The 19,586-nt window shown below is 35.9% G+C and overlaps 1 protein-coding gene across 1 annotated transcript in view; it reads left to right on the top strand.

The window, feature by feature from the left end:
• The window catches only part of LOC129749510 (uncharacterized), a 217,385-nt gene extending 197,833 nt beyond the window's left edge, over positions 1-19,552 (top strand). The window contains exon 8 of the mRNA XM_055744484.1: positions 19,055-19,552. Coding sequence (XP_055600459.1) covers positions 19,055-19,309 — 255 coding nt within the window. The 3' untranslated portion in view covers positions 19,310-19,552. The remainder of the gene's footprint in view (positions 1-19,054) is intronic.
• Positions 19,553-19,586: the final 34 nt, after the last annotated feature.

The following is a 19,586-nucleotide window of genomic DNA, read 5'->3' as shown; positions in this document are numbered from 1 at the left end:
CTCCATTAAAAAGCATACATCAAACGATTTGAATGTAGTAATGAAACCTTATTCTACAAAATTCAACACAACACTTCTCGTAACTGAAATATCTCTATTAAATTATGTTGAATTTGGTTCATTGGTTTTTGAAACATGCCGAATTTTGGTATCCTTAATGTGTTAATGATGTTGACCAATACACTGGAAAAATGTAGAATTTTGTGCAAATTTTTAAGGTGGAGATGTTTCTTTAACAGCAAATATTTTCTAAAAAAAATCATTTTCATTATGAAACTCCTGATTTATTAAAATAAAATAAGGGATTTTTTGGATAAAACAAAACAAAATCCAATTTTACCTTCTATTTGTTATTTCAGCTGAAATGTGTTTACAAACTTATTTTGTTTAAAAAATTTAATATGGAATTTGAATTGACAAGGATCGCGAAGAAATCTGTGACAAGAAACACCTAAATTCAGCATTCTATACCTCAGAAATTAAATTTTACATATTAAGCATTTTTAAGTTACGGATACATTAGCCGTGTTCAATTTTGTCGAATAAGTTTAACACTTAAATTCAGTCCATTCGAGTTATACTTCGCAGTGTAGCACACTGTTGGGAAGCGAAAAAACGAGATATTTTGTCCGCAATGTGTTAAGCTGATTTTTTTTTATTAGGATGGATTTTAACTTCTAAAAGGGTTAAGCTGATGATTTTTTGAATTCCTCAACAATTTATGTTGATCGTAAGTTTATTTAAAAGCTGAACCTTTTTCTAAATTTTGAAACTTCATTCTGAATCTGAATTCTGAACTCAAAATACGCTTTGGTGGTACAAAAAATACGATTTTCGAATCTTATTCCAGATCAGAATTTTATGAGCCAAATTTAAGAGCCCTCTTTCAAGAATCTATTATTTGAAATGTGTAGTTCAATTTTAATCTAAATTCACTATTTAAATTTTATTTGTAATCTGTATTGTGAATCAAAATTAAAACATGAATTTACAAGGATCAGAACCTGATTTATGCATTTTGGAATGCCATTTCAAAGCTTTACATTTTTGAATTTTGTGTAAGAATTAAGTTTAAGAACTTCGAATTTGAATATGAAACAAAATTTCTCTTTTTTCATATTGGGAAAACTATTATCAAAATATTGAAAATGCATCGAAAAACATGATTCAAATTTTATATGAAATGCAAAACCAAATTTAAATCAGGATTTCAAAGCAACTCTTCATTTTTTATTTCTTATGATTATTCGAATTGAAAATCAAGAATCCGGAACTGAATACAGAATCCGAAATACGAAAATAGGAATACAATTTTGGTTATGGGAATTATGGGATTAGAACCTCCGAAATGGGTTAAATTTAATTCAAAATTTATTATTCAGACCTGAATTTTTATTAACAAGTGAGAAAATTTTGAAAAAGTGTAGCAGAATTTCGGACTTGTGATGGGTTTTTGAGGTTTTGGTATTAGTTTTTAGTCTAGATTGTTATTTTTGATTAACCTTACTATACTATCATAATTTGGTTGTGAACTTAAAATTTTGAAAGTAGAGTAGAATACCTCGCTTGCAGTTTTGGATCCTCATGGGGGGGGGGGGGTTTAACCACCAAATCCCCCCCCCCCCCCCTCCCGTTCCTACGGCCATGCTAGGTATATATATTTAAAAAAAAATTAAATCGTGCTAAACCGGTAATTGAGTCTTTTGCTCTGGCATATGGATTTTCATAAGTCCAGAAGAAAATTTTAAAATAGCATCCGCTGTAGGAACAAGAGGAAAGGACAAATGGCACAATAGCAGTTTTTGAAGCCGAAATTTACAATTTTTTGCTTTTAACTGTTTCTGAAGTATCAGCATACAGATCAAGATTCGTTAAATTATATCATTACTTCAAAAAGCTAACGTTTATCAATTTTTAACAAAAATCCTTCGAAGTTTGTTTAATTTTGTCAAAATTTGTTAATTTTGTATAGGGCCCCTCTCTTATGAACTATTGAAGAGTTTGAAAGTATTCAAATTTTGTCAAATTTCTGTTAATTTTGTATAGGAGCCCCCTCTTTTTGATTTCTAAGAGTTTAGAAAGTAGTATAAAAACCATTCCCAGTCTTGAAAACGGCTGCACACCAAATTTCACGTTGATCGGTTCAGTAGTTTTTAGCTAAATTTCATTTACACTTGCAATATGTTGATATCATTTAATTGAAGTGGTAGAATCGGATGTTGAGCATGCGTCATGGCTGAAATTTTTGTTAAATTTTAGACATAACTAGTTCTTTTGCTAGGGATGCCATATGGCCATTTTTCATGATAATATTTTGTACATATCGTATTTTTATCGGATCAGTATTAAGCTCTTCTTTTTTACTGTTAGATTGTTATTTGAGCGTAGAGGTTTCAATGATAAAAATGAAAAAAGTTATAAGACTAATCTATTTTTTCTTGATATAGGCATTTAACCTGCCTGATATGGGCATTCAAAACCTGTCTCTTATTCCAATATCTTATCTTTTAAAACTTTGCCAAAAGCTCCAATTTGAGATGAATAAGAAAGATAAATTTTGTTTACAGATTCTGTACGCACGAGCAATAAAGTTTAATACATTTTAACAAAACTGACAAAAATGTTGTTTGATTTTTTTTAATCTTTTTGACTTAATGTAACAATCATGCCATGCGTCAAAAGCGTATCACCTTCAAACTGCACTGATCAGATATGTTGAGCTATCAGTCATTTCGTCAATCGACTGTATGTATCGTCAATATGCGCATTTAGAAACACTTTCCGCTCTCTATAGTTGTGTGTGATAGGATGGACTGAATTTTTTGTAAGAATACAGTGTAGTCTACACTGTGTAGATTATTTTAAATTCACTACCCGCCCATGAGAATGCAGAAAAGCAAACGAGGTATTCTATACTCAAAATTTAAAATTCTTTATCAAACTTTGATCATTGAGTAAGGTTATTCATGAGCAACAATCTTGACTCAGATATAATGCGGAAACCACGAAAACTAATCCTCGGTTCTGAATGGGGTTATTTTTAATATTCTTCCTTGTTGATAGAAATTCGTTTATGAACATTAAACTTTAGATGAGATTATGCTCATTCCAGAAGATTTGGTTCCATGTTATTAAAATCTTAATTGCATTTCTGTTTTTATATTTCGCGTTATGTGTTTAGTGTGGGATTCTTGATTTTCGGTTCGTATCATCATTATAAAATAGAAATGAAAAGCTGTTTTGTAATCGCTCAAATTTGGTTTTGCACTTCATTCAATAGTTCATTGTAACTGATAGGCTACGTTTAAGTTAATAAATTACAAATTAAGTTAATAAATTACAAATTCAAAATTGCATACATGGTTTTCTAAACTCATATATGCGTTTTCAATATTAGAAACCATCCTGGATATTGTTTGATTTTCACTCAAAGTTCTTAAACTCAATTATTTAAAATGCCGGTGAGCCGTTGTGTCCTTTTCGAGAAATTCATTCTATTTACGGCTTATGTTTTTCATGTTCTTTTATACTGATATTCCTTCAAAATTTATCAAGACAGAATCATAAGATTTGAGTAGTTACAAATAATTTCTTTTGCAAAATCTTAAGATTTTAAGGCTTCAAAGTGGCGATCCAGAATCAAAACTTAGAATCAGATTCATCATATGTTATTTATTTTATTTCAAATTCGCTAGTCGTATGAAAAGTAGGTAATAATAAATATAATAAATTCAGATTGAAATCCAAAACTTGAGTGTCTTAAACAAATTTAAATTCTTGGCTTGTAATGAAAATGCTAATTTGGAATCTAAATTCAGGATTTTTCTTTTATTTATTCCAGAAATCGAATCGAAATTCCAAAACAAAACTCTGAGTTCAGGTAAAGTTCAGGTGGAGAATTAAGATTTATAATTAATATTCAAAATTTAGATTCAGATTCAGCTTCTAAATGAGTTTCACAATCAAGATAAAATTATCAAGATGACTTTTCTTTGGGCAATTTGTATTGCATGAAATCGCATATTTATAATTTTAATTTCAAAATTTCATATTTTTCAACGAATCATTTTGAATGCATAAAACAAATTTAAAGCAAAATATGGATTTGATTTGTTATTTTTTAATGAAAAAACGTGATTTCAATTGTTTGAAATCATTTACACGGTTGAAACTATGGAATTGATTTTCGGTTACTTAAAATTTGATAATCAAATAGTATAAAAAATTTCATTTTAATTTGTAGCATTGTTTGAGCAAAATATCATAGTAGAACATTGGTCACCAAATTGGATTCAAATAGTTGTGTCACAACGCGCCACTTTCCTTTTTGTTTCTATAAATTTCTCGATTAAAAAGATTGTTATGATGAAACGCAAAAAGTGACGATCTGTTTTATTAATGTGATTTAGTGTTTTGGTGGCATAAGGGTTTGACTTGGATCTCTATAAGTTTTATAGAACCAGCAATTTTTTTTTATAAATTAATAGACATTAAAAGATAAATAACATAACGTCACAAATAACCAATGAATAGGCAGTGAGAAAAAAAACCGATTAATATGGTTTCAAATAGCTGTGACGAATTATCAATGTAACATTTCTTACGTAAGATTTTTGGAAGCCCCCCTACCCCCCTGGTAAAAGATCGTAAGCAAATGTGAACCCCCCCCCCCCTCCCCCCCTTCCTATGTGCTTACTTAATTAGTGAACGGTCCCAAAAATGTTTCAAAAATTTAGACATATAGGTTAAAGTACGAAAGCTATTACTTGAACAAGTTCAAAACGTGTTTATTGCTCTAAAAGCATTCCGTTTTGTGATTTTCACTACAGTTTGTTGACTTAAATTACCTTAGGGCTTATACTTCACTGAAGATTCAATCTTACTTCTTCGGTAAAATTAAAGGATGAATTTATATTTATAGTATTTTCTTATCACGAAGCAATCTAAGCTTCTCTAAATTTTCCAGCGAAAACATAATCTAGGTTCTAGAGTGGAACAAAGTGAAAAAACATTTGAAACACTGCCTAATATCAGGCGATTTCAAAGAATGTTTTGTTAACTTTGTTGGAAACAAAATAAATTATGCTTTAATCCGGAGGATGACCATATCAACCCTTTGTAATGTAGGTAGCTCGAATTCAATCCCATCTATCACGAGATTGATCCGAAAATAATTACTATAAGTCCGTATACAAATCCAATTCAGTTAAGCGAATTACGTGCGTGGTTTTCGGCCATAAGTAAAATTATACTGTCCGTAAATTTAATTGGATAATAGTTAGCCGGCCAGGCAGTTGTAGCACCAAAACAAAAACCACTCCACAATTTCCGCATTTGTCTCTCTCGATAAATAAATGCTTTAGTGCTGGAATCGACTAATCTACACCAATCCGTTTTTCGTTTACTCCGACGATGGTTTAGTTCAGACTTTGTATGCCTAGATCCAAACCGACGAAAATAAGCCCTTTCGCAGTGCTGATCCGATGCAGGCTTTCGAATTATATTCGGCCGGCACACAGGCATCAGGCATAACACGTGTATTGCATTGCAGCATGTTTGTTAGGGCTTCGAACCAAAAACCGACTGCCAACTTAGGACATTCAGAGCTGATTTGAGCGTGCCGTATTAAATTGAATTATTTTCTGAAAATTAAATCCTGTTGCATATTTTATTTGCTCAGCTCATTGAGCGGTCGTCGGTCCACGTGCAGTTGCTTTGTAGGGATTTATCTGGCAACGTGTTTACGCAAGCACAGCTCGCACGAGAAGTTTCAATTGTGTAATCCTAAGAGCAATTTAGTCGAGTTTACAAACCAATCCCAGAGTCCATGACCGGGAATGGTAAGGGCGCTTGCACTCTTATCTCGATCAAATCACATGAATTTCAATTAATATTCTCCAGTAAAATCCAATCTTAAATCTTTTCAACGGTGAAAGAAGGAAAAAACGGTCTATCATTTTATTTTACGACATTACTTGATGAACATTAATCCTAAAATTCACTCGGTCCATGGCAACCGTTCTCCAATTGCTCTTACATCTCACATGTGCAGACCTGTCCGGAAGCAACACCGGTGAGCTACTCGATCTCGAACTACCGAGGGAACTATGCGCTACCAGGCTAGTTCGCTTGCTGGCCGACTGACTGACCGAATGACTCGCTGCACGCTTGTGACGAATGACGCGGTATCGAGTTAATCAATTCACACACCACATTTGCCAGATCACGGTCTAACCCAGCGGTCGGCAACCTTTTGAGACAGAAGAGCCAAAAACTGCAAATTTAGGAAATTTCCATGATTGAAAGAGCCGCACTTAATTTTATCCTTACTGCAAATAGTGGTGATCGCTCAGATACATTACATCCTGATGTGAACTCTGTTTTATTATCCTTTTTCACATCGCCACAGATTTTCGTTGTTTTATTGGCAAACGGAAACGATTTTCTTCCTTCTGAATCAAAACATTTTCAAAACGAGTACAGTTAAGTAACGTTGAAGTTTTGGCGATTTACCATTGTGGCCTGATAAAGTTTATAGTTTTTAACTTTGGTGCAATTCTTTCCAAACACCTATTCCAGATAAAAATTAGACTTTCGATGTGTTTTGTTGGAATATTAAAAAAGAAGCATCGAAAATTTTATATCATAAAAATGCATACTACAAGAGGTATATTAATTTAAAAAAAAAAAACTAAACGATTGTTTGTCACAATTATTATTTTCTTCAAATTCTACAAATAAGCCTGAATCTTTTTTTTTATTATTAGTTGTTAACCCAGGTGGTAAATCCAATTTACGGATTGCATTCCAAGGCGCGGCGAGCTACCGCGTCCCCCCTGTTTGCTACTCTGGGTCCATGGATGCAATTGGACGACTCATGATACAATGCTAAGGAACACTGTACCCCCTACGCCATAAAGTCCACCTGGGGCCATTGACCTTTGTTCCCACCTCGAACTGTTTGACAAACTTTACTTCAATAGTGGGAGGTCAATTCGCACTAGTGCGCTCCAAGGCAATACTCGTTTCCGAATCCTCTACTAGCAATGCCTCATTCTAACACAACTCGATGATCAATCCCTCCTCTGACGAGTTAGGATCCGACATCTCATCGTGTGAATGAGGTCCCCACACAGCGCAACTACTAACTTTGTGAATCCAGTCCAAGATCCAGAAACACAAAGCGAGTTGTCGACGACACTTTCTCTGTTCAAACACGCGGGTAGGAGGGGTAAGCCCCCTAAGCCACGTGTAGGACTCAGACTCCTCCGAACTCACAAATAGTGTTGACTTAAGTCACCACTCAGCGCAACTACCCGATCTTCAAGTCGAGCGCATGACCACCCGAAGCGCAGATCGAGCTATAGAACGCCCTCATCAGGTCACACTCGCGGTTCGGACGCAACGATTCCCGAAACGCGTGTCGAACCCTGACACCTCCGGCAGAATGTGCCTCTCGGACACTGACGTGTAAACACGTCCCTAAGTGATCGGCCCACCATATTGGCCACCACTTTGCGCATCTACTCATTTTGCGAATCGGGTCTATAATCACCGAAGCGCAAAACGAGTTGGCGATCGCTCTCCCTCCGGTCACGTCAGCATATCAGGGCCATGACCCCCCGAAAGCGTGTTGGACCATCACGCACAAACCCAAGTACTGGTACCTAAGTACCCAGGTGAACCACTTCTTCCGTGCGGGTTTGGCAGACCCGTCGACAGCCTCTAGTGGATTTGGTGTAGTTCTCTTGGCCGTACATCTGCAATACGCCGGACTTGCAGACACGTTTCCACTCTGCACCACGGGGAGGTGGAACTACGTCGCAGAGCAAGCGTGAATCTTATTTGGTTTTAAACGTCCGTTAAAAGCCATTGAGGTTCATTTGTGTGTTATACGCATAAAACTATCATTTAAAATAAATAAAGTTTCCAGGCCTTAGAATAAATAAACCAACAAATTTTAACTCTTAAATGCTCATTTTACGAATTGAAGAAAAAATTGTTAAAATTTTACAAAATGTAACGATTGATTGCGAGATGTCGTCTGATAATACGGTTATAAAATTTCTTTTAATTTTTTTTATATTACAGCATTCCTATTCTCTAGTTCTTTTTTAGATTTCTGGTAAAACAGGTAAACAGGGAAAAGAATTACATTTTTCGATAACGAAAATTTAAATTTAAATTCTTAATTCTGTTCGAAATCGTAACCCTATCAAGTTGTTTTTTCTCCATACTAATAAAATCTTAAAAATAACGTCTAAACCTCTGAGTCTCAAATATATCATGAATTCAGATTGATCCTTCTGTCAAAGTTTCTATGAATTCTAATTCATATTTTAAATTTTTATACAATTAATGATTTGTAATTTAATCTATTTGATTTTTTTTTCAAATATTTTAATTTGTTGAATGAACTCTCAGTTTCAGGATGTGAATTTTATAGTAGTTTCTTGGCGGTTCTCTGGCCGAAAATGTTAACCGATTTTAATAATATGAGATTCGTTGTGTGAATAATTTATTTTAATTTTTCAAATTTTCAAAAAAAAAAACAATTTCAAATATTTCGAACAGTCAAAACAATATTTTTAAAATACCGTAAACTGGGGGAACTTTGATCACTTTTTTCATTTATTTTTGAATATTTTGCAAGGGGTTGCTTTTTCGTAATACCTAAAAGCTTTAAAACCCTTACTGAGGCGAGGAGTTTTAAACATGATCATGGATTGCAGTAAATTCAAACGACATTTGTGGTCATAATTAAATGTTTGTTTCAAAACCAGATTTCGAGTTTCGGGGTAGCTTTGATCACTATGGTTTTAACGTATCTCAACATCTTCAAATTTATTGTTTTGATGCCATTAAGCACAGAAGGCTCGAAACATCGATAACAGTAATTTTTTGTTTGGACTCAATTGAAATTTTTCAACGTTTTCTTTCAAAAACAAATATACTCGAGAGATGGACAATGTTGCTGCATACATTTATTGGCCAAAATTACAAACATTTCTCAATATTTTTTGGCCACGAAAACAAATAAAATTTTACCTTCATGCAATTCCCTAAGTCCTCGTACTGTTCCCACGTTCTTTTTTTCTTCAAACTTTACCATTTTATCGGGTTTTAGCCATTTTTCATATACAGGCTTTTTCATGGAAAATGACCGTTTATTGTATATCCAAAAATTATCATAAAATGACCATAAAAATAACACTTAAACTTAACCTAAACCAAAAAAAAAGTTGAACTTTCACATTAAACAACCCATTTGCTCCTAAATGCTTAAATTTAATCAGGAGAAATGTTTGTTTGTGAGCCTTCAAAAAACCAAATATTTTAAGATTTTAAAATTATATTTTAAGTATTATAAAAAATCTCCTAATAAAAACCAAATTTAGCTTATTTGTAACTCAATTTACAGGCTTTCAAACGTTGTAAACAGTTTACAGATATTTTAACTTTTTAGATAATCATGATTATATGCAAAAATTTCATGCTGATCAAAGTTACCCCTGAGATCAAAGTTCCCCCAGTTTACGGTACTTTTAATTCTTGACAGATTTGCTTATTTCAGTGTACCTTCGATTTTTGAAATCGTCAAGAATAGATTCATCTGATGATGTAGAATTATGCTGGGGTCCAATGAAAGTTTTGATAGCTATCTCGGTTCTTCCGTTACAATAATAAATCTTACATAATAATAGACATCTAACTTAGGCTTTGCTTCGCTGTATTTAATTTTTTATCGAACCGATTTTTTAAGCTCAAAGTTTTATTTTTTGACGTTATTTTGATCATCACTTCATAGAACAAACCAAAACCAAAATTCTGACAAAGACTCAGAAATCAAAATCAACTTTTAAAACAGTCATGAAATTTTTAAAATAATTGCAGAAACATGATAAAGGGATTAAGTTTAGAATAAAAAAAGGATTACAAATTGTGAGAAGATATATTTAAGTTTATGGAATAAAATGCTTCTTTACCAAATCAAGTTGCTCCTTCGAATGAATACCTAAATTTATTCATATTATGTATATATTAAATTCTCAAATTAGATCCAGCACTCAGTTCCCGGTTTACAAAAATATTTTTTAACAAACTTGAAAATTTTGTTCACTTGAACTCATGTTCAAAATTGGAACGAAGAACTTGAATTTTTGAAAATTTGTGAACTTCTTTCATGGATTTGAAAAGGCACATTGCGAGAAGAAGTTCAATATTTGAAAAAGTTAAAAACAATAAGTTTTAAGAAAGAAATTTTAATACACATAACAATTTTATCAGTATTCAAGGCATTATTTAAATTTATCACCTGATATTCAATTTCATAATCGATTGAAAATGCTCGGCTTTGATTCGATTAAATCAGAACAACAAAGAAAACAAATTCAACAGAAAACTTCCTACTGATAAGATGCGGTTAATTTATTTTATAGTTGTTTTTTTTGGTTTCTTTTTTAATCTTGGGAAATATAACCTGAACTGAAGAAAAACTTATGTTGCGTTCGTTTACTCTAGAAAATTTCGAGAATTTTCAAAATGTTTACACATTCAGCTAAAGAGCCACAAATATACATCCAAAGAGCCGCATGCGGCTCGCGAGCCGCAGGTTGCCGACCTATGGTCTAACCACCTCGCTCGTTGCGCCCCTGATCGTCTCGTTTCTACCGTATTCGTAGCGAACACTTGTTTTGCAGGACAGTCGCCCGACATTCTCGCAACATGTCCTGCCCAGCGTATCCGGCCAGCCTTCACCACCGGATACTGGGCTCATCGTAGAGTCGGCGAACTCCACACACAGTTCTCCGCTCTCCTGCACGCCGCAAAAGATGGCTCTTAACACTCGTCGCTCGAGTACTCCGAGTATGCAGGTTCTCCTCGAGCAATATCCATGTCTCGTGCCCCTAGGCGACAACCAGTCTAATGACCGTTGTTGGGGTGCTGGGGTACCTTGGGTGGAATGTATGTTCCTTGGGGGATTCTGGGTGGCAAATTGGTAGGGCAGGTAAGTAGTCGATCCGTACGGGGCGTGTTTTATCGGTGCCAATTTCGCAATGAAAATCCGTGGGTTTAACAATCACACAATTTATTGATCACAACTCTATTTGGTTTTGACACTGTTTATTCATAACACATTACTTAGGGAAAATCAACGCTGAATTTTAACATTTATTACTACAATTTTACAGACTACATCTAACGATCATCTATTCAAATGGCGAATCTACTTATAACTCAAGAACTGGATACAGTACAAAAATGGTGTTGATGGTAAGGGACAAAATAGTACAATTTGATGCATTTTCGTTTTCTATCGCATCAGACAGGTGCAGCGATCAGCTGCTAATTAGAGATGTTGACAGTTCCCAGATGAATCTCCCTTAATCGTTCGTCTTCCTCACAAATTGACTCAGTGTTGTAAGAAGGGTCTTCGATACGCTCTCTAGCAGGCTTCCGAAAAGTACAGCTTTGCTATGACAGCCTTTTTCTTGCCAAACAAACTGTCTCGGTTTTCCTTACCACTCGGTTCGCTGCTGTACCGTCGGTAAAGAATCGAAACGCTTCGGCTACATCGCACACGTGCGAGAACCCAGGCTGTATCTGAACAATCGGCTCAAAGCATGCGTTACCGAAAATGTTGTGCTTTAAGCTGTAGCGAACCCAACCGACAGTTCGGTTTCCATCCCTTCATGCCTCCTGTTTCGAAAATAATTTCACCTAACTGTCGGCTGCAAGGCGTGACAGTTTTGGGCAGGACTGTCACGGGTGACTGTCGCACAGTGCGGTGATCCCATAGAGCCGATGGACAAAAGTCGTAAACAGTTTTAATTCTATAAAATATTTGTTTAAATGTTCAATTATTGAAAATACGTCAGAAAAACTGTGTTTTGAAGGTTTTGTCTCAATTTTTATTTTTTAAGCCTTAAAATCTATGACTCAAAAACCAATATTTTGAAGATTTTCAATCTCTCTTATAAAAGATCCATTGGATCTGTCAAATATTTGCTTTCATGAACGATTAAGTTTGGTACTGATAATGATTCACATAGAACATAACTGAATACAACAATTTCCTTTTCAAGCGAATATGGTATTCACGGGAACCTGGCCCATGTATGCTTTATCTTAGGTCAAAACATTTCAAAATTCAAACCACAAAGCTTCTTATAATTTTTCAATGAGATTTCAAAGCCACAACCATATCAAAAATCCATTTTTATTCAAAATATTTTTTTTAAATATAATACTGATAAGTTCAAGAAGAAAAATTTACTTGATTTTGGTTTTCGTTTTACCACAGCGGTTCTTTTTCGAAAAAAATGCATTCCTGAGGTGTAAAAATGACCCTCCGTAAACTGCTCATATCTTTGTTAGCGCAAAAAAACGCAATTCAGCAAGCATAGTGGGTGTTCAGGATGAAATTCCCTAGCATTTGAGTGTAAAATGATAGTGACGTCTTGTGACGCGAATTTGTTCTGTCTAGCTGAAGTTGAGCAATTTTTGTTGATGAAATTTACAAAAATAATGGTAGATTCAGAGGTAGCTGTAAAGACCAAAAACGAATTTTTCTCACTCAAAAAACACAATACGACATGCGTTGAGTTTAAATCTTTAACTTGTAGAACGAAGAATTTGAATTTGCTGCGAAACTTGTCAACGGTAAACAAAAGTTTCAAAAAAAAGTGTATGTTTTCGTAAAAAGAATTTGTTTCTTGCCTTCTTAATGCATCGACTTTGAACCAATGCTGCGCTTGTAGGGAGCAAAATTATGTCAAAAGCATGTCCGTTCATGAAACTCCAACCTCTTTCCAATCGATTGGTAAAGTTGACTTTAATGTTTGATAAACTAAAATTTTTGACTTTTGTCCACTGGTCACCGCACTGTGTGTCGTGCCCATACCGTACCCATGCCCGATCGTATGTGCTGCTGCTCGGTTGGAATAGATCGAACGAGCCATCTATTTGCACCGAGCAACAGCATACGATCGGCGCGTAACGCGATGTGTGGTTCCGGTGCAGGTTAAGCGAAAAGGGAAGGGGAGGGTGATTGGGGTGATCACCACCCGCAGTAGCTTCAAGCAAAAGGAAAATTCATACGTTCGTTCGAAATTAACTCGGCCCGAGCGAATCTCGGCTACAGTCGGACGGAGTAAGTAGTACTGTCACATGCGAAATTCAACGCATTGAAAACTGTCACGAAGTTATTCCCAAAACTGTCACGAAGCTTAAAAATCTTTCATACCCACGAACAAACTCTCGCATGAGGTAAAACAAGGCGTCGCTGTGCATCGCACGACCGCTCCTTTTAAAACTGTCGGGGAAGAAATATTCGGGAAGCTTTCATCGAGGTGCATGTGCGACGTTCGCAAGAATACTGTCGTTCGCCAGAACTTTTCGGAAGCCTGCTCTCTAGTAACCCAACATCCTCGCCCATCCTGAAACCGCTTGCGTTTCTGAAAATAAAAGAGCAATCTCACGAACACAAGGGGGTGGTCTGATCTGGCCGGTTTTCTTAGGAACGTGGGTCATCTTCTTGTGGTTGAAACGCTTCTGGTACTATGCAGAGTTTCTCAATTGGGCGCGTGCGGCATTTAGGCAGTGATCGGCTCAGTAGTTCTCATAGTCCAATTTGTCGCCCTTCTTGTAGATGGGGAATGTTACGCTCCCTTCCACTCCTCCGGTAGCTGTTCTGTGTCCTAGATTGGGACAATCAGTTGGGACAATCGTTGATATTGGCTCTTCTACGTCGATGACTACGCCGGCGATGTACCTTCCCCCACTCCAACTGGCCTGCTGTGTTTAGGAATGTGTGATCAAAAGTCGATCACGCTTCCTATGCAGAGTAGCCTGTTGTACGGCAAAGACGTACGACCACACTTTCATGCTTTTGAATACAAAAATGCCCTATACTTACAATTTTCAACACCTATCCAAAATTTTATCCTACGAAGCTGATCTGATGCTTGCCTATCCGCCTGTTCTTTATTCCTTTACTAAATTCTTAAGTTTTAACTGTTTTCTGAGAAAAATCCATTTCCCTCCAACCGATGAAACGATTTGTCATCACTTCCATTTAAAGGTTCAGATGACAACGATAAATTATAGTTAAAATAGTTTATTTCAGGAAATCACTATTTTCCCAGCTTTGTACGTGGAACTTTTATTGAAATTCATTGATAAAAGGAATCAAACTTCCTTTTTTCTTGGAGTGATGGTTTACCAAGTAGAACAGACGTACAAGCTCGAACAAAAAATCTTCAAAAAAGTGTGTAAAATTTCAAATGCTGACATCCAGAAAATACGTTGATAATTGACTTGAAACAGTGCCATCTATATGAACTAAGACGGGTTCAATTTATTGCTAGATAAATGCAATAGGAGTTACTTTAGACTAGACAGAATTTCACTTCCATTTTTTTGTACGGTTTATACTTATTGCCTTTTTTTCGATGACCCAGACAACCAGAAATCGTAAAGCAGTGTTCGTTTTCGATTGCATATGCATCCAGTTTAAATTGGAATTGTATAAAAATCATGTTGTAGCTAAACCAAGTTATATTTAATCGTTTATGGTTTGTATAGTTAATTATATACGATAACATTTTGTTAATCGTATAGAAAGATCAATAAAGTTGTTTTGAATCGCAGTAGAATTGTGTAAAGCTCAATATTATATCCCACTGTACAATTACGCAATCTTTCATGCTTGCGATCTACGATGACATATTATTTCCATGCAAGGTTGTACAGAAATTGTGAGAAAATTGTATAGCGGAATTTAAACAATCAATTCATACATGTCATTCAAAGTCGCTTATTGAGATAAACTTAATCGGTAATTAATTGTTAATAATGCAATTCCTAGGCTTGCTAATATCGTAATCATCTTATAACAACAATTGCAAAAATTGGAAATCCTTGACAAATTTTGTTTCAAACATGAAGGCAGTTTTAATAAGGAAAAAAATAATAAAAATGAAAAAAGTGGCACATACAGTCGGCGTTTGCAAAAACACAGCCGACGCTTAAAAAAATCCGGTTCGGTGATAAACGATTCCAGATAACCAGAAATCGTGAAGTAGTGTTCATCCAGTTTAGATTGGAATTGTATAAACATCATGTTGTAGCTAAAACAAGTTAGATTTAATCGTTTATGGTTTGTATAGTTATTTATACACGGTAATACTTTGTTAATCGTATAGAAAGATCACTAAAGTTGTTTTGAATTGCAGTAGAATTGAGTAAAGCTCAATATTATATCCCACTGTACAATTACGCAATCTTTCATGCTTGCGATCTATGATGACATATTATTTCCATGAAAGGTCGTACAGTAATTGTGAAAACCTCGTATAATAGAATTTAAACAATCTGCAGATTGTCAAATTGTTTAACAGTACAGTAAAGCTAGCTAACATCGCACAGCGCTGAATACATTTATAGATTGTTATAGAATCGTCTATGACATAGGTCAAAGTTGCATTTCAAAAAACGACATCTATAAATAGATTTGAAGTCCGAAATGATGCAGTCAGTGATATTTTATACGATCAATTGATTTTTAAACGGAACTCTCAACTGTACATGAACAAATTTGCTTGTTTGTATCAACATGAAATGGCGCCGAGGAAGTATCGAAAGACAGGGATCGGAACGTTGTGAGTTCGAGACTGAGGAAAAAGAGACACATAAAGTTGTATATGGTTCAATTTTTTTTCGCAGTAAACATTAAATTCAATTGTATTAATGTTCACGGCGATTCATAGTAAAATCGTTATAAGGGAAAAATATAATTGCTTTGGGATACAGTAACAATAAATTTTATTACATGGCGAAGAAAGTTGTACAAACCTCAGGCTACCTCAAAAGGAAATTGTTATCAAATTGTAGGGCAGGCAATAGAAAGCGCCGATGTGGTCTAGCGGATAGGCTGGCGCGAGTCTGGTATTGGTATGCCAGGCGTACTGGGTTCGATTCCCGGTATGGGCAAGAAAAACTTTTGGGTTCGATTCCCTTAAGTTGCCGACAGGTAAGATGTGTTTCCATTCTATAATTGACTATATAATAGGAATGTTCAATCAGTTGCCAGCTGGTCAGGTATATACACGGATGCCGGAATACCTGTAAGTAAACTAGCCCACCTGATTGATTCGTTCTTCCAAAACATACCTACATCAACACAATACATTCATACATAACAGTTCATACGAAGCCATGGGGTCCGGGTATGACGGCGCGCTGCATTGGAGATTTGTCGAACATAATAATCTAAAGAATGCATGTGAGCACATACTTTGGCAGAAACTGCGGTGAATCCGTGCACCCATGGTGGATTACCAACATACATACATACAAATTGTAGGGCAGGCAATAGAAAGTTGTAAGTTGTACAATCCTAAGATTTTATGCAAAGCAAAGTTGCTATCAAATTGTTGAAAACGCAATACAAAGTTTTATATTTTCAAGGTAAGCAAAATTTGGTCCGTATATTGCCTCCACTTTGGTACGTACAGGCTCATATAGAATATTCTATACAACTTTTTCAGATTGTACAAAAGTGTGTATATCTCAGAAACAACCGAAATATACAGACCAAAATGTTCACTGGGGAGTGACACAACTTCTTTTTTTAAATTTACGTAACGTTCCAGGTTATTTTTCTTCTCCTATCATAAGATGTTCCCCAGAGCAATCCGAAAAAAAATGTTACACTAACCGAAAAAGCCAAAAAGTAAAAACCGTATAAAAAGTATCGGTGTTAAACTTTTCTTCATTCCTTTATTTTTGCACTTCTGAGGCATGCAAAATAACAGTTTTAAAATAAATGTTTGCAATTCTTAAGAGGACGAATCGGCTATATCCAGTCAATTAGGAACGTTCTTTTGATCAGTCTTACCCATCAGAACTGATTCGAGATATCTCAAAGCAGGTAAACTTTCAAGTATAACTTTGCATCCCATTGCGCAAAATTTTGCTTTCTTGCTTGAAGAAAATAGCGAATTACTTTTAAGATATTATTCAATTATGCAAACGGTCGAAAGTGATACGAAACTTTAACAGCAATTTTATTGAAACATGCTAAACAGTTCATACGACCTGTTCAAAACTGATCAAAATTTTGTTTTTTTTTCTCACTTTGTTTTTGATAGTTCTCTTTGGTGTGTTTAGAGACATCTAGTGGCCCATCCAAAAAACAAAAATTGGATCAAAACGATTGTTGGAAATTTAACACAAGTTTCGGGGGCTAGCTTGTACGTCTGTTTTCTGTGGGGGTACTGTCCAAGCCTTGCTTGGAGTTCCTAGTGAACTGCATTGACCTGACCTTCGGTTCCTGATGGGTTGGGGTGATTCCGTAGGGAGTGAATAGCGAGCGATCTTGAAGTTATTTTCTCTGCGGCAGCAATGAACATCTCCGATGATAACATTAAGCACAATTTATTTACAACGAAAGACATTTATTTGGCTTGAAAGATCGCACTACATTTAAACAACTTAATGTGCTACTAATAACATATGGTCGGGATTCGACCAGACCGAACTGAAAGCCACCATCATTTTTTCGAGTCACCTGAGTATAATGGACAAATATTTTCATCTATAGACGAAATCTGCAAAACTTATCAACCCTATTCAATAGTTCCTAACCCATGGAACAAATCCCATTGAATTATTTTAGATGTTTCGTTTGCGCACAAGAATAACAAGAGTTTCAAAATCTGCAGTTTAAAAATTTTCTCATGGCGTTAAGTTCGGTCTGGTCGAAGGCAGGCCATATATTCCAATCAGCTGTTCTGTAGTTTCATGTGAGCTTTGATGATTGAGATCAACGTTGATGACTCTCTGCTTCGTGGATTTTATGCTCAATAGGGCCTTCCAGTATTGAACGTAGTACCTTCCACAACATCCCGGCCCATCCTTAAATCGCTCGACTTCCTGAAAAAAAGATAAAAAGAATCTCGCGAACACAAGGGTGGGGCTACTGATCGATTTGACTTTCCAAGACACTTGCTTGATTGAGAGCTGGTTGATACGCTGTAGGCTAAAGGCAAAGTTTCTCCCGGTCACGTGAATGTTCCTGTAACTGTCTTCAATGTGACGACTCTTACAACTTTATCTGCTCCTGGAAACACTCGCTCCACTCGACCCAACTTCCAAAGACTCGGAGTTACATTATCGTCCTTGATGACCACCAACTGTCCAACCTTGATTTCTATCGGCTATCTCCATCTCTTGAAACGTCCTTGGAGCTGTGTCAAGTACTCAACTCTCTATCAGTCCCAAACAAGTTGAAACCTTTTCTGTAAACCATATATGTGGTTAAACCTATTAATGGGAACCTCGTTATAATCCCTTTCTGGCAACTGTTGGAAAGGCACGTCAATCTGGAAATATCCCGGTGTAAGAGGTTCGAGTTTATCTGGATCATCCGTCACAGCTGTTATTGGTCCAGAGTTTAGACAGTTTTCTACCAGTACCAAAAGCGTAGTCATGTCTTCAAACGAAACAGCGAACTCTCCAAGAACCTAAGTCTTCCGAAGTGAGGTGCTGCTGGTGGGATGAAATGCCATTGAATATGATCTTTAGCACATTGCTTGGAAACGGCTTCTTGGTGTTGCTTACTGCGAAGTAGGTTGATCAATTCTCTCAGATAATTCCGTGCTCCAACGAAGTTTGTTTCATTGTCCGGAAAAATGTCGGGACAATGTCCTCTTGTCCTCTGTCGGAAACGTCGTAAGACTTGGAGAAAGCGTTGTGTGGATAAATACGATACCAACTCCAGATGTACAGCCTTTGAATCCAATGGTTTAATGACTGGATCGTCAGAACTGCCCAAACGGTGCAATAAAGTCCGGATGTATTGGACTGGAAACGCGACGTGTGAAAAACTAGCCACACCTGCCCTTATTTTTAATTTTTGGCTCTTCTATCTTAAAAGGTTGCCCACCGCTGTGCTAGTGGAATAGAAAATGCTCACACAGGAGCCCATTTTACAGGACATCCACATCTGGACCAATCGAGATAATTTCATTGTTACTTTTTTTTCTTTCAGGCCGCTTCACTCACCGTGACCTGCCGGCAGACGCAAACCAGTGGCCATCTCATCAGCATTCGGCCATTCGTCCACCGGGACACGTCGTCCGAGGAGCTCAACACGGTCCTGCTGTACGCTTCGTCGCTCCGAATGTCGGCCAAACTGTTCCGGATGCCCGTGACCGCACACTATCTGTGTTTCTTTATTTTCTGTTGCACCATCGGACTACTTACTTTCGGCATGTGTCTGACTTTGGCTGTTAAGCCTGTATGAATTACTAGATAGTACAATGATTGTATAAAAAAAATTTAGAACCAATCGATACAATCATGTCAATTTGACAATTGTTAATCGAACATTTGAAGAAACAAAAAGGAGACTGATTTATACGTTAGATAACGTAAAATTTATACCTTATTTGTAAGTGTTAAAAATTTGAAAATATTGTGATGTTGATTTATTATTTATTTTGTTGAATACTTTGTTACTTTGTCATTATATAAACACTAACGGAATTTCGGAATGATAAAAATTGTTAATAAAGACTGAA

This window comes from Uranotaenia lowii, chromosome 2, assembly GCF_029784155.1.
Source record: "Uranotaenia lowii strain MFRU-FL chromosome 2, ASM2978415v1, whole genome shotgun sequence".
Classification (NCBI taxonomy): Eukaryota; Metazoa; Arthropoda; class Insecta; order Diptera; family Culicidae; genus Uranotaenia; species Uranotaenia lowii.
The sequence above is the reverse complement of the archived record's forward strand: the minus strand, read 5'-3'. Positions and strand labels throughout refer to the sequence as shown.